General features: G+C 39.8%; 1 protein-coding gene across 1 annotated transcript in view; it reads left to right on the top strand.

The window, feature by feature from the left end:
• The first annotated feature begins 3,572 nt into the window (after positions 1-3,572).
• The window catches only part of zgc:92275 (cholesterol 7-desaturase nvd), a 20,322-nt gene continuing 6,811 nt past the window's right edge, over positions 3,573-17,083 (top strand). Inside the window, exons 1-3 of the mRNA XM_005941358.3 lie at positions 3,573-4,177; positions 8,962-9,150; positions 11,422-11,600. Of these exons, the coding sequence (XP_005941420.1) occupies positions 3,772-4,177; positions 8,962-9,150; positions 11,422-11,600 (774 nt within the window). The 5' untranslated portion in view covers positions 3,573-3,771. The remainder of the gene's footprint in view (positions 4,178-8,961; positions 9,151-11,421; positions 11,601-17,083) is intronic.

The following is a 17,083-nucleotide window of genomic DNA, read 5'->3' as shown; positions in this document are numbered from 1 at the left end:
CATATCACAGTTTATGGACACTTGTGCCGGACAGTACAGCATGACTCATCCACAGCAGAAAGCTATCACGAATGCATTATTAAGTGACTTGATTATTGGTTGCAACCTGCCCCTTTGAATTTCAACCAGCATTCACTGTGTGCTTCCCCACTGAGCAAGGTGAGGAACATGATGATGATGGTGATCATCTTGACGACCCAGAGCTCTGGCATGACATAACCTTGAAAGATCAGGAAACAGTAGGTGCTGCTATGGCAAAGACACAGCGCCTGCAGTGTTTTGCACACACACTTCAGCTGGTGGTGAAAAATGGTTTGTCAGAGACCAAAGTGGCATCTCCTTCACTTTCAAAGTTATCTAAGCTCAGCTCTCTACTGCACACAAGCACAACATTCAAAGATGTGTTTGAAGCTGAATTTGGTGAACAGAAAGCGATCCCTGCAGCTGTAATCACAAGATGGAATTCAACACTGACACAAGTGAAGGCAGTTATCCAATGTGAACATCTAAAACTCTGTGCTGTTCTTGAAATGGCTGGGCACAAGGAGTTATTATTCACAACACGAGAGTGGAACCTGTTGAAGGAGATGGTGGACATCTTGAAGCCTTTTGGAGAAGCAACAGATTTGACACAAGGTGAGAAAATAGTCACGATTGGTGCTGTTGTTCCATCCGTGCTGTCCCTCAATCACCACCTTGAGAAAGTGAAGCCTCAAGTCCGTTTCCTGAATGGTCTGGTCAGGAGCCTTCAAGCATCTTTGAACAAAAGATTTCTTGGAATCTTTATCAGTGTGCGAATGTCTAGAGCAGAAGATGGGATCACTGCCCCCTTTTCAGATCCAGTGTACCTTAAAGCAGCTGCTTTGGATCCAGCATTTTCTCTGTTGTGGGTGGAACACCATGTGTTGGGCAGTGTGACATAAAGACAGAGGTGACACAAAAAGTTAAAGGTAAAGATTGAATATAGTTTATATTTTTTCTGTATTTTTTTGTCTAAAATTGTAATAAAGGCTCTTTTGCTGTTGTTAATTTGTTTTGCCAGTTCTGATCCTGTCACGATTCTGGGTCCGTGGGACCCAGTATTTTGAGTTTATTGTGTTTTGATTTAAGTTTGCATCAGGGATTGTGTTCTTGTTCTCTTGTCGTGTTATGGTGATGATTATGGTGTCTATTATTAGAGTTCCATGTTTCTGTTTATCTGGGTCTAAGATGTGGGTTTAGTTTCATATGTCATTTCCTGTCTGTCTTTCGATGTCGAGACTACGTGTGATGTTTTATTGTGAAGGTCTGCGTCTCATGTGAGTGTGTTCAGTTTTACCTCTGTCTCATCTTACTGATTGTTCCCAGCTGTGTCCACCACCTGTGTGTAATTCCCGTGTTTCTCTGTGTGTATTTAAGTCGTGTCCGCCGTCATTGTAGTTGCTGGTCTGTCTGTGTAACCACCGTGTCTCGCTCGTGTGTTCACCCTGCTGTCTACCATCGTCTGCCTCTGCTCGCCCTGCTTCATGTTCATGTTCTGGTTTCTGCGCTATAGTTTAGTTGTTTCCCAGTATAGTTTAGTTCGAGCTCCATTTGCTGTTTGTCCTCGTTTGGTGCTCAATAAACCACCCTCACTTCTCCACTACTGCCTGCGTTTGGATCCTCCTTCATTTCCTCCACACGGCTCCTCTCACTCGTCGTGACAGATCCTGCAAGATGCGGCAGATCCTGCAAAGTCAGAGCAACCTGTGACTCCTGGTGAGGAACACCAAGAGGCCTGTGAAGATGGAGGACTCTTTGCTGCTTACTGTAAGAGGCAGAAGAAGGATGTGGGGAAGAGTCCAGCTCTACAGCTAAGTCACTACCTGGATATTGCTGATGGACAGAACGCCCTCTTGTTCTGGGCAATGAACATGCAGACTCTTCCTTCTCTGTTTCATGTGGCCACCAGAGTTTTGGCAGTACCTGCATGTAGTGCTCCTGTGGAGCGAGTTTTCAGCTATGGTGGCATCATTCTACGGCCTCATCGTGCACAAATGACTGACAGACTTTTGGCCAATTTGGTCTTTTGCAAATGCAATGCAAAATAGTTAATAGTTAACTGAAATAGTTAACTGAAATAACTTAAATTTACTGCGATGGTTCATTGTTTTGTACATAAGGAAATCTCAGCACTTTTTGTTTCAACAGGAAGTTCTGCTTTTGCATTTTTCACTGAATGTTTATTCTGTGAATTTGTAATTTAGAGGAAGACTGTTCTTCCAGCAAAGTTTAATTGACCTGTACAAGGTGCAATTTCAGAATTTGTTTGTGCATATTTTGTAAGTTACTTGTTTCATCAGGTGATGAGATAAATACAGATTTTGAAAAAAGAGAGAACACATGGTCTATTATTTACACCTAACCTATAACTGCAACATTGTTTTTACAAAAAAGACTTGAAAGGACTTGAAATTCAAAGTTTCGGACTTGGGACTTGACTTGAAAGTTGTCTGTCTTGACTTACTTGACTCTGACTTGCTTGACTTTACTTGAGACTTGACTTGTGACTTGACTTTACTTGAGGATAAAGACTTGAGACTTGCAAAACAATGACTTGGTCCCACCTCTGGAAATTTGTATTGTCAAGGCTCCCAAATATGCTATGTCATTTCGTATATTAGATGGGAATCTGTGAGGACTGAGTAGGAGGAACAAAGGCCCACCAACCAATACTAACAAGATCTAAGTTGTCACACATAGTCTAATTTGTTTTCTTGTAGGTAGTTTTAACTATAGGATCAGATCAGTGATATATTGATTAAATCTAAAATCTTTATCATAGATGATCATCTTTAAATTATTTTCCCCATGTCTTGGCAATGAGAGAACGTGGAAAAATAATTGTTCTAAATTGCATGCATCATAAACTATTTCAGTTTATTCTTTTTTCAAAAAGCTTTTCTTTAAACTAGAACTTAACTACTGTTAAGATTGCTTGTAGCGTTGGGTCTCATCACCAGTGACGCCTCACTCAGAGGGTTAACTTGACTTTTGACATGATTCTTATTACAAAGGCCACTAGAGGGCGTTTACAGCACACGAGTCTAATCATGTTTCAGATAACATTGTAGAATCCTGCCAATATAACATTTAAGTATAAATAATTTATTATTAATAAAAACATATTTAATGTTAATTATAATACACTCATACACTGGCACACATCAATTTACATAACAGAGGGGGAGATACTTTGTCTCTTGTCTTGTAGTCATGAAATGTATATATATCCATCCATTCGCTTCCGCTTATCCTTTTCAGGGTCGCGGGGGGCGCTGGAGCCTATCCCAGCTGTCATAGGGCGAAAGGCGGGGTACACCCTGGACAGGTCGCCAGTCTGTCGCAGGGCTAACACATAGGGACAGACAACCATTCACACTCACATTCACACCTAGTGGCAATTTGGATTATCCAATTAACCTATCCCCACAATGTGGGGAGATAGATATGTATGTATGTAGATATGTATGTATGTAGATATATATGTATGTATATATATATATATATGTGTGTGTGTGTGTGTGTGTGTAATTTGCTCATCTACACTCCAAACATAAAAAAGGATTTAATGTTAAACATTAGTCCTCAAGAGAGAAAGTCGATTTCACTGTGAAATGGCCATCCCACTTCTGCGTTTATGTACACTGGAGTCGGCCCGGGTGTGGCTTAAAAAAAATGTTGGTCTGTGTCCAAAGTGCCCGGTGTTCGTTATAAAGTGACCGTGACAGTCTGCAAGTTAGAGACTCAGACATGTCCAACGCGAAGGCAGCTGCCGTCATCGGGCTGGGAGTGGGTGCAATGCTTATCACACAAGGTGGAGATCCGCTGGGCTCTGTGGGCAGCTGGTACCCGATATGGAGCGAAATGGGCTTACGCGGTGCCCCAGCCCGGGCCTTCTTTTGCTTCTCCGTCGGTGTTCTTTTCTTCGCTATATGCTGGCTGTACCGGCAGCTCTTCAGTCCTCTGGAACTGCTCAGGTCGCCCGAAGACGTGGGATACGTCGAGGAGGACGGTCGCACCAAAGCGCAGGCAGCCAACGACGCCAGGCGCAGGAGGAAAATCGGGGAGCTCCCACCGGTTTACCCAAACGGCTGGTACCGAGTCCTGGACTCACACATGCTGCAGAGGGGCGAGGTCAAAAGTGTGTCTATTCTAGGTACGATGCATAGTGGTGGTTCTTAACAGGGAATAACAGAAGAAACACAGTTACGTTACAGTATATGGTGTGCAAATGCTAAGTAAAAGTAACAAAAAGCACCAGCAGTTGTAATTAGCAAAAATGCTGGTATACGGGCAGGCTGACTAGACAACGTGTTTATTAACAGAGTTGCAGCAAGTTAAAGAGTCATTTAAAGCTGTAAACTTAAAATTAGGCTATATATGTGTTCAATAAAAGTTTGGGGGATATTAAATGTGTGCTAGCAGCTTACTTTGGACTTTGGAAATTGGACAATGATGTAATGATCCTTCGTGACTGTTAAATTTTAACTCAAAATTTGATTGAGTGATTAGACCGAGCTTTGTAGGCTTATATGTAAGCTTATTTTTACAGGTGTTTATTCGGCTATGCATGCCTTTCAACAATATCAGAAATTCCATCTACAGGGCTTTTCCACATAATTTATGGCTGACATAATTTTAATAATGGATAGTTGTTAATGGTTAGTTATTTTTGTCAAAACTGCATTTTGGAATGAGTAAACAAATTGCTGGTTGTTTTCTGGGTGCATGGTGAAAGTGTGGGGTACAGTATGGGGTAAAGTACAAATGCACAAAATTTAGTTTGCCCCCATCATGAGGGATAAGCTGAATTTCTTTTCAAGCAGTCAGGTAAGTGTTACAAGTGCCCGACACAGAATTATTTAAACTTTCATTCTCAGGTGTGTAAAAGAATAAGTGTGATACTTATTGAAGCACAGCAAGTAACATTATTGTCAGACCTTTTAGTTGTTTGCCACCTTTCCAGCAACCCAGATGTTTGCTATCTCATCAGGTAGGACTGTTGCCAAGACAGACGAAACAAGCTCACATTACAATATTTTTGGAATTCAGGGAATGTAAAAGCATTTCAACACGTTGGCCAAGCCTTTGTTAAGAAAACGGTTGTGCATTATGGTGCTTAGTAACATTTTTTCTTTTACACAAAGGTTCAAGCTTCACCTGCATGTTTGGTTTGAAGGCGCCTTGGAGACACAGTGTTGCCATTACTGATGTTAATTACTTCACGGCAACATTAGTGCTTTGAAATAAGCGCTAGTTTCTTCATTAATTAATGCGTTAATAATTTTCTTGATTAGAGAATTAGAGAAGAAAACTTTAATGAATGCACATTTTCTAGAGCCTTGGGTTTTTTTATAATTGTTTTTTATCATTCTGGTAACTTTTATGAACTCTTCATTTGAATATCTAGTGTTTATTCTTTTTCTAATCCAACACTTGTGTATTATTACATCACATTTTATTATTAAGATCTGTCTCTAATGATAAGGTTTGATGTGTGAGCACTAGCTGACCCCTTTGATCTCCTGCATCAGGTTTTTCTGTGATCAACAACAAGACGGTCTCATCACTGATGGCCTAAAGTTTATGTGTATTGATTCAACCGCTGTTGTGTTTCACTTACAGATTTGTGCTTCTCATGTTGATATGTGGTGGGACTGTTTGATCTCTTCAGAGAGTTTCTTTGAGTTTGAGTTCAAAAGGGTTTCAAAGAGCCTGTCGGGCTTTTTAGGTTTCTGTCACATAGCTTTCAGTAAATGACAAACAAACAGTGTATGAGAGGATTTCACACCTGGAAAAGATATCCACCAGTAAAAAGTGAGACTTGCTCTTGTGGATTCAGATCACAGTTGTAAATAACAGTCATCTTTTCATCAATTGCTCCTTAAGTGAGTTACACAAGTTAGCAACATACTGTAATCCTGTGTTCCTGCCCTGTCTGCAACACCCTTCATAAAGGAAAAGCAAACATCATCGAACAACAGTTGAGTTAGGCTGTTGTGCTACAAAAGTCTTCACCAACTGACTTCACCAAATACAACCTTTCACGTCAGTATACAGTTTATTGGATCTTACAATCAGAGTTAGCAAAGCAATCTACTGGTCTTCACATCAAGGTGGAGCTGTAGTTTATTAATGCAATCTTCATTAATGTTCGTGGAGACCTTTTCATTTGTTTGTTCGTTCTGTATTTATAGAACGACTCATTTACTAGATCATTGCATTTTTAGATTTGTATGAGGGTTTGGCATTGTAGTAATACACCGTTCTCAAGGGCTAGGTATGTCCCAGGCCTGTGTGAGTGTGAAGGCAGGCGGACTGAGATGAACAAAAGAAAGCTATTTATTAAAGCCTGGTGGCAGGATTGAACAAATGCAAAACACAGAGTACAAAGGAAACTGAAAACTACAACAACTTGAAACCTAAACGTGGAAACACACTAAGGCCAAGAAAACAATGAAGCTAGGAAACAAAGAGGGAGGAATAAAGCTGGAATCTCATATTTAAATGAGATTCAGATTTATTTCTCCCTCTAGAAACTAGAAAGTAAAAAAAAAAAAAAATCAGCACCATAACAAAGCCACGTTATAGCAGCTACTATTTTCATTTCACGCCAATTTGAAACACCACCTGATATCAACCACCACAGGCATTTTATACATTCCAATGCTGTCTGCTGTGATTTAACTAATCCCCTTACATCTGTTATATTTATCATTTGTAAACATGTTTTATCAGAAGAGAGTGTCACCTCTAGTTGAACTGCACCCAAAAGTGAACTGACATCATAGTTTCTATGACTGGCACTCTGTATATGTTTATGGGACTAGTAACTAAAAGGGATACCATAACACCAATATCAGAAATGATCAAACATGTTGTGACTGTGCAATTATTTTTTAACCCTGTCCATAACAGAGAATCACGTTACAAACTACTAGATGCATTTCCATCGCATTAGCTTGTATTGCTAGAATACTTAAATCCCAAGTCAATTTGCTGAACCAACTTAAATGCATTGCATTGCTAAAAAGATCATTAGAATTAATCCAGGTAAAGCACAAATTTGAAAAAGTTGTTGCACAAAAACAAAACGAAAATAACTGAGTTGAATGGCATTCCTTCAAAAAAGGGAATGAACTTTTATGTTTCACTGGAAAATACATGAAAACAATCATGACAGTTGAAAATAAAAAAAAAACCCATTTTAAACTGTATAGTATAGTAAAAAAAAAAAAGGCAATATTTTTAAAAACTATTTTGAAAAAATTTTGTTTTGAAAACACACATTGAAAGCTCACATGTCATAAGGAGCTCCATATTTTGCATATTTTGATATTTGAATGATATAACTATAGCTTCAGATATGCAGATTCCCCAAAGCTGCCTTGAGGTTTATTTTGAAAATATTTCATTTCATTTCATTTGATTAACTGGGTGCCTTTATTTTGAAAAACAAACAACAACAACCAACACTATCTGGTACATTTAAATCATCTTTAAAAAACAAAAACACATTTTTTTCACGTCTATAACATAAGAAAAAGAAGCAATTGCAAGGTTTGCAAACATAAAGATATCAAAAAGCTGGAGGTAACGAGTGAAAGAGGCTTTGAAGAGAATTTGGAAAGTATATATGCTAAAAAAAGATAAGCAATTGGAAGGTTTTTGTAGCTAAAAGTTTGCTCAAGTAGATGCATGTTGACTGATTGGTTTTTCTACACGTTGGGAATCTTACTGTGAGTACAAGTGTGGCAGGTTATTAGACCTCCTACACACTGCAAGTGTGATGCAGAGCAGTGGTTGCCAATTTGAGAAGTTGCCAGAAACCCACCAGGGTGTGTCAGCATGTTGGAAAACATAATAAGAAGCATACAGATTGTTTTTCTCTAGATAACATACACATTTTTCTACCCATAATTCACACTGGATATATTTTATTTTTCTAACTTCTCTTTTCCGCTTTCTTGCTCACTATATCTTCTAGGTTCAGTTCTCCCTGTAGCCCCTGACATTTTACTCCCCCAAATTCTTTTGACCCAAAAAAAGCTTGGCACCCATTCAGGATCTGCATCCTGCTGTGTCTCCCTCCTAACTTTTCTCTGCAGTAATGCATTCACATATTAAATTCTGCTGAGTGTGTCTTTTCCACCGTGCAGTTCTCTGTAGTGTCGTTAAATTCTGCTCTCCCAACAGTCTGGGGGCAGCAGTGCAGTGCTGTGTCACCCTTCATCTGGATTATTTGGTGTCTCAGATTCTTTTAGTACCCTGACTAATCACTAGTAGAGCTTGCTCAGCTGTCACTCTATACTACAGTTGCTCAGCTTGCACCAACCTGAGTGCTGTCTGAGCACGACAGATCGAAAGCTCAGCTAAAAATCCAGCAAAGACAGTAGGAAGAGGTCTTCTGATCTGGTGTCAATTTAGACATGCACCACAGGAAGCACTTTCCAAGACCTCCACTAGGAACGCCATTTGACCATAATAGGTGTGCACCGTTCCATTTAAAATTTTGTGCAGCAGTAATTCGGATGCAACTGCATTTGATTTTGTTTCAACAAACAAAATAAAGCTCATCAGAATCATTTCATGTAAAATGTAAAATCTGGCATAATAATTACTAATTCTGTGTATGGGTTGGGTTGTTTCTTGGAAAATTTGTGTGTTTCTTCGTTAATAAGTGCTGTCTATAATTAGCTATATTGCTCCAAGTAGGGCACTAAGGAACATACTAAGAAGCACGGGGGAAAGGGAATATGCTGCAAAGAATGCACGTTTGTTTTTCCTTTCTCTTGAACTGTACAATAAATATGCAAACACTGGTCTGGTTTGGATAAAACTGTACAAAAACTACAGTTTGCACAGTACTGTTATCCACTATGCCCATTAGTGACAGTTCACAAACCCAGTATTAAAACCTTTCTCTGCTTATAATCATAGGTGAGCAGGTGGCAGTGTTTCGGGGCCACGATGGAAAGGCCTATGTGGTGGATGCCTATTGCCCTCACCTGGGTGCCAACCTTGCTGTGGGTGGACGGGTGTTTGGGAACTGCATCGAGTGTCCATTTCATGGATGGCAGTTTCAGGGGGATAATGGTGTATGTGTGAAGATTCCCTATGCAGAAAAAGGTATTATAATATTGTTATGTCACAGTGCTAAGTAACCTTGAATGTTTGGATAATATGCTCGCTAAGAAACAAAAATCACTATTTTAGAAAACCTACATAAAGAAAGCAAGTTACTGAACATTTCATTGCGATTTGTAATGAGAAGACATTTAAAGCCTTCATAAATATTAGGTCCAAATCTGAAACTGATGGCAGTTTAATCTTCAGATGTGCATGAATATGCTTAGCCAATGGCTTAAAATATTATATAAACTTAGAAGTAAACAGACCAGGGTCAGATGTTATTGGTCAGTTATTAGTTATTGGATTGGATTGGTTATGATTATTGGATGTTATTGGTCAGATGTTAACTGACATGGGTGTACAGAATAGAGTAAATCCTGATTAACCCTCTACTGCATAGCGTTGCCCTGAGGCAACAAACCACATTTACATGCCTTACGGTGGCCCTTCAAAAAAAAAACACCTTTTTTTTTTTTCAAACAATGCTACCAGGCACATCTCTTTCCAATAAAATGATGAGTTGAAGGTGGTGTGACTTTGATTTGGGGGGGTAGGGCCCCTTTCTGCAAGCTGCACTACATGAGAGACATCTCCATTAGGAGGCAAGATAAAGATCACTATTTTACATGTTTATAGTGAAATAAATGTATATTAAAATATACTTGTATGTGCATGAATATGTTAAGAAGCATATTTGATTGTTTGTTCTACTTTTTAAAATTTATTTATACTGTAAAACTGTTCATTTTCATTCGTTACCTCAAGGCCACACTGCGCAGTTAGCCCAATTTGTTTCAGGCAATATAATGCATTTGGATATGTGTGTAGAGATGTGTTTGTGTGCATTTATATGATCATAGTCAATGTTTTTTACTTTACAATCTACTCATAATTACAGGACATGGATGTAAAAACTTTTTATGCAAGGAAACCAAGGGAATGTGCACTTTCTGTCCTCAGAAAGTGAGGACAGTGAGCTTTCAGGGAGTGACAGTGAAGTAGAGGAGTGGATCCCTGAATGAGGTTTGAGGGACACTTTGGAGCTCAGGGGTCAGTGGTCAGTTGGTAAAGTAACTGTCTGTGTGTGTGTTAGTGCCCACATAGCAAGCAGGTCTGGCCAGGATCTGGTATCAAGCCGGCACTTTGAGTAATCTGGGAGAGTAGAAAAGCGCTACATAAAAATCAGTCCATTCACTATCTGAACAGAGTTTCGGCATGTTACTTTTGCACTGTTTTGCATGTTCTGGCACATGTTGTTATTGCATGGCTTGATTAAGGTACACATTAGGCTGACATCTGGGGCCAGAGCTGAAACTGTTCTGGGCCAGCACAGGGCCAGCAGTTTGTCTACAACTGGCCCGTGGCTGCACATCCCCTACAGATGGCCCACATACCGCAATGAATGACGGCCCTTTGGTGTCCCAGATCAGGTTTGCCAGAGGTAATCCACACATGGGCCAGCACAGGACCAGGGTGTCTGAAACTGGCCTTGTGCTGGCCCATGTGTGGGCCACCTCTGGCAAACCAGGTCTGGGCCACCAAAGGGCCGTCATTCTTTGCGGTATGTGGGCCATGTGTAAGCACATTGTGTGGGCCTGATCCCTGCCATACCAATATTGCTGTGTGGGTGTCAGTGTGTGTGGTCATGTATTACTTATTGTTGTGGGGACACAAATTTGTTTACACACTCATATTGTGAGGTCTCGCCTACTTTATGGGGACAAATTGCAAGGTAAATCATTCAATTTTAGGGTGAAGGCTTGAGTCAGGGTTAGGGTAAGGTTCAGGCAGGGACTTGTGATGGGTAGAGTCAGGATAAGTCTCCAGGAAATTAATGTAAGTTAATGTAATGTCCCCAAAAGTGATGGAAACACAACGTGTGTGTGTGTGTGTGTGTGCATGTGCGCATGCGCACGTGCATGGGGTTAGGGTCAAATGTTGGATGTATTTTGGTGTTTTATTGTTTTGTGAAATGTTTACATTGTTTATTTGTTGTTTATTTATTTGTTCATCCTTGTTGTACTGATACAACTTATTATAGAATAACTTGGCATTTTACTACCTTTGTTGCACAGTGTTGCCTTGAAGCAACAAACTAATATCTGTTTGGGGGGGGGCAGGGTGTCAAATTTTATGATTGATATATTATTAGGGATCCTAAAGCTCCCCCAAAATAGGGAGAAATATTTTTTCCCCCAAAATTAAAAAGTCATGCAGTAGAGGGTTAAAGGGGTTGTGATTTAGTCTGGGATTTCATTTGTCCATCAGTGCCTGATTTTGCCAGCGTGCGCAGCTGGCCCACCTGTGAGGTCAACAAGCAAATCTTGGTTTGGTTTCACTGTGATGGAGAAGGACCTCAGTGGATCGTCCCTGAGCAGCCGGAGATCACAAATGATGAGTGGGTCTATCGGGGGAGAACTGAGCATTTTATTAATGCTCATATACAGGTATGGTTCATACGTCTGAGTGGAAATGTATGGAAACTTATATCTTCTCTTGTATCTTCTCTGTTTGTCACCTATTAGAGATAGGTGACAAAAAGATATAAAGATATTAAAAATATAATGACATAATGTTTTTCAGTGGCAGAAGCAAGCTTCCATAAGGAATTCCAAGTCACTCTATAAATAAAATGTATGTTGTGACAAAAAACGAATCTATCTTCTAATGATTTGTATGTCAGTAGTGTACACTGTCTTTAGGGCAGTGTTTCTATATCCATCCGTACATCAGTTAACTTCAATTTAGCATCAGTTTCCTTTTCACGGTCACTCCTCACACACTGCAATGAACCATGCATTGTTGATATTTATTCAGATTGGTTCTGATCAGAAGCAAAGCTACGAGCTTTTCATCTCCCTAAAACAACGCTTGTGCTAATACTAAGATATCTCTAGAGTATAGTAAGGTGTCACGATCCTGGGTCTTATGACCCAGTGTTTTGAGTTTTAGTTCATTTTGATGTTTATAGTGTATGTTTAAGCTCATTAGGTTTTCTATGTTCATTTGCTTATTATATTCCCCTTGTGTTTTCAACCCTTGTGTTAAGTCTCCCTTATCCTTTATGTGTTTCATGTCTGTTTCTTATGTTGTTAAGTTCATGTAGTCATGTCAGTGTTTCATTGTTTCCTATTTTATTTTGAAAGAGGTCCTGTGCTTCTGTGTTTTGTTTTACTCTTCCCCTGTGGCGTCATTATGTCTACTGTGCCTTTCTGTCCCATGTTTCACGTCTCTATGGCTGTGCCCCAATTCAGGGTCTGCACGCTTGAAGTACGCATATACATATATATATACATATACATATACATATATATATATATATATTATATTATATTATATATATATATATATATATTAGGGGTGCAACGATACACAAAATTCACGGTTCGGTTCGGTTCGATACTTTGGTGTCACGGTTCGATATTTTTTCGATACAAAAAAAATGTTCATGCCTTTTTAATTTGTCATTTATTAAAATTATAAATATATATTTTAACACAAAAGTACAGTTTTTAAATTTAACCCTAACCCTTGTGCGTGTTGTTTTTTAGCTCGTCATATTGCAGCCACAGAAATTCTTTTGTCCATGAAACCATAAAGCTGCACTTTCTTTTTGCCTTATAGTCTGATTTGTCATAACTTCTCCGTTTTGTGGTAAGCTTTTCTTTGGCTGTCACTTCTTCACCCTGACCTGTCTTATTTGGCTCAGCAGAACTAAAATATATATCTGTCTGTGAAGGTTCTCAATCATCCAGGTCATCGTAGTGAAATATATATCCTGCCGCACTCACATAAGCTCAGCGATTCTCTGCGCGATCAACCTCTCACATGTTTAAGCTGCGGGAGATTTCACTTGTCATGTTTGCATAGTAAGCTAACAATTAATAAGACGATGTCAGAGGAATTGGTGCACAAATTATCATCACTCACAGATCAGTGCTGTCGCTCTCTATACACAGTTCGCGCGATTGCAAAGTGAAAGCAAAAAAACAAGCGCAAATCCAAACACGATTTCAATATGTCACATATTGACAGTGGCTCACCCAATGACATAATTACCCAGCTACATTTCTGAAAGAATGCAAAAGCATTGACATATATTTTTCCTTCCTACAATAGCCCGGGCAGGGAAGAGATAGATTTTGGTAGCCCGACTGAAAAAAATCGCTAGCCCCGGGCTAGCGATATTGCGAGCCCTGTATCTGATTGAGGAATCACTCATCTTTGGAAAAGAGAGTTTATTACAGAGAAATGTCTCTTTCCAAAATAAAAGCTATACTATCTGCTTCTTCTGGGCTATATTCTCAGCAGCATATTAAACATATCAGGTCCCCATAAGGAGAATCATGTGCTAACGAGCTGTCTAAATGACTCGGGTAAAGTTTGTAGCATGCATGCTTGTTGTTTTTGTCTGTTCCGCTTGACTAGGATGATGTCGGCGTAAATGTGCAGTCATATTCGTTGTGTTCCCACTAGTGCTGTCAGCGTTAATCTCGTTGAAATGACGCTTAACGCCACAACACGGCAAATCTCCGTTAACGAGCTACCCATAGTGGGGCTAGACGGCCAACACGTTAACGAGCTAACTGCGCTAACACACTAGTCCCACCCATGTAATTGAGCATTGCATGGCACATCCAACATACTGTTTTACTTTAGTCCATGACGTCGCTTACCTTCAGGGTCATACGTCACATGAAAACCAAAATAATTCCAAACGCCAGATCTGAATGAGGGTGGGGAGGTCCACTTCGCCGCTAGCTTGCCCTGCGCTCTTCCTTCTGACCAGCTGCTGTGTTGAGGCTCAGTGAATCTGCGCTTCGACTACCGCTAGGTGCACGGCCTAGGCGAGAGTAGTCACTGCAGATTCACTGAGCGCTCAACACAGACAGCATCGTCAGAAGGAAAGTTGATAAAAATAAATTAAAAATTTGTATTCTTTTATATTTCTCCCCTTTGGTTTTCTTTCTTTCTCTCCCCCTTTCTTTCATTCTTTCCCCCTGTCCTATCCCACAGTCATGTCTGTCCCGTTTGCAACTGAAAATAAAATAAATTCATAATTATAATAAAGGTCAATCAAATGGACCAATATGCAAGTGATGATCCACTTGTAAAATAAATCCGTCTTGGCATCTTTCTTGGCCTCAAGACAACAATTCTGATGGCTAAGATCCAAACGGGACACAAAAAAAAAAAAAAAAAAAATTAAAAATTTTTTTTTTTTAATAAATGTTGTATTGTTCGATAATATGCGTACCGAACCGAAAGCACTGTATCGAGCGTTCAATATCGATACGAGTATCGTTGCACCCCTAGTATATATATGTATGTATGATGTATGTATATGATATATATTAGATATATTATATATTTTGATATTATAATTTAATAATAACTAATAATGTGACAATACTATATATTGCCATATTATATTTACATTACCACAGTGAGATGACTTTAGTCTCATGAACAACATTAGACTAATTGTTATTTACTAACTAATCTTAAATGACTGTTCAGTCACAGAAATGAAGCCCAACAATCATGTTTACAGTCCTGTGGTCTCAGCCTCAGATACTCAACTAATCAAAGTGATGTCATGACAAAAATGAATGACCAACAAAACATTTTTTCTCCTTCATTTCTGTCAACAATCTCGGTTTCTGGGTTAGTATCATGAGTTGCTAGGCAACCTGAACAGCGCGCGAAGGCTAGACCGTCCCATTTCACAAGCCTCTCACTTCCGCACTTCTCGTACTTATAGTACGCACCGTACGTAGTACGGTGCGTAGTGCGCGTACTTCAAGCGTGCAGACCCTGAATTGGGGCACAGCCATAGAGACGTGAAACATGGGACAGAAAGGCACAGTAGACATAATGACGCCACAGGGGAAGAGTAAAACAAAACACAGAAGCACAGGACCTCTTTCAAAATAAAATAGGAAACAATGAAACACTGACATGACTACATGAACTTAACAACATAAGAAACAGACATGAAACACATAAAGGATAAGGGAGACTTAACACAAGGGTTGAAAACACAAGGGGAATATAATAAGCAAATGAACATAGAAAACCTAATGAGCTTAAACATACACTATAAACATCAAAATGAACTAAAACTCAAAACACTGGGTCATAAGACCCAGGATCGTGACACCTTACTATACTCTAGAGATATCTTAGTATTAGCACAAGCGTTGTTTTAGGGAGATGAAAAGCTTGTAGCTTTGCTTCTGATCAGAACCAATCTGAATAAATATCAACAATGCATGGTTCATTGCAGTGTGTGAGGAGTGACCGTGAAAAGGAAACTGATGCTAAATTGAAGTTAACTGATGTACGGATGGATATAGAAACACTGCCCTAAAGACAGTGTACACTACTGACATACAAATCATTAGAAGATAGATTCGTTTTTTGTCACAACATACATTTTATTTATAGAGTGACTTGGAATTCCTTATGGAAGCTTGCTTCTGCCACTGAAAAACATTATGTCATTATATTTTTAATATCTTTATATCTTTTTGTCACCTATCTCTAATAGGTGACAAACAGAGAAGATACAAGAGAAGATATAAGTTTCCATACATTTCCACTCAGACGTATGAACCATACCTGTATATGAGCATTAATAAAATGCTCAGTTCTCCCCCGATAGACCCACTCATCATTTGTGATCTCCGGCTGCTCAGGGACGATCCACTGAGGTCCTTCTCCATCACAGTGAAACCAAACCAAGATTTGCTTGTTGACCTCACAGGTGGGCCAGCTGCGCACGCTGGCAAAATCAGGCACTGATGGACAAATGAAATCCCAGACTAAATCACAACCCCTTTAACCCTCTACTGCATGACTTTTTAATTTTGGGGGAAAAAATATTTCTCCCTATTTTGGGGGAGCTTTAGGTCCCTAATAATATATCAATCATAAAATTTGACACCCTGCCCCCCCCAAACAGATATTGGTTTGTTGCTTCAAGGCAACACTGTGCAACAAGGGTAGTAAAATGCCAAGTTATTCTATAATAAGTTGTATTAGTACAACAAGGATGAACAAATAAATAAACAACAAATAAACAATGTAAACATTTCACAAAACAATAAAACACCAAAATACATCCAACATTTGACCCTAACCCCATGCACGTGCGCATCCACATGCACGCACACACACACACACACGTTGTGTTTCCATCACTTTTGGGGACATTACATTAACTTACATTAATTTCCTGGAGACTTATCCTGACTCTACCCATCACAAGTCCCTGCCTGAACCTTACCCTAACCCTGACTCAAGCCTTCACCCTAAAATTGAATGATTTACCTTGCAATTTGTCCCCATAAAGTAGGCGAGACCTCACAATATGAGTGTGTAAACAAATTTGTGTCCCCACAACAATAAGTAATACATGACCACACACACTGACACCCACACAGCAATATTGGTATGGCAGGGATCAGGCCCACACAATGTGCTTACACATGGCCCACATACCGCAAAGAATGACGGCCCTTTGGTGGCCCAGACCTGGTTTGCCAGAGGTGGCCCACACATGGGCCAGCACAAGGCCAGTTTCAGACACCCTGGTCGTCTGTGCTGGCCCATGTGTGGATTACCTCTGGCAAACCTGATCTGGGCCACCAAAGGGCCGTCATTCATTGCGGTATGTGGGCCATCTGTAGGGGTGTGCAGCCACGGGCCAGTTGTAGACAAACTGCTGGCCCTGTGCTGGCCCAGAACGGTTTCAGCTCTGGCCCCAGATGTCAGCCTAATGTGTACCTTAATCAAGCCATGCAATAACAACATGTGCCAGAACATGCAAAACAGTGCAAAAGTAACATGCCGAAACTCTGTTCAGACAGTGAATGGACTGATTTTTATGTAGCGCTTTTCTACTCTCCCAGATTACTCAAAGTGC

This window comes from Haplochromis burtoni, unplaced genomic scaffold (assembly GCF_018398535.1).
Source record: "Haplochromis burtoni strain Fernald_Lab_line unplaced genomic scaffold, NCSU_Asbu1 Contig_298, whole genome shotgun sequence".
Lineage (NCBI taxonomy): Eukaryota > Metazoa > Chordata > Actinopteri > Cichliformes > Cichlidae > Haplochromis > Haplochromis burtoni.
This window is presented reverse-complemented; position numbering and strand designations above follow the sequence as displayed.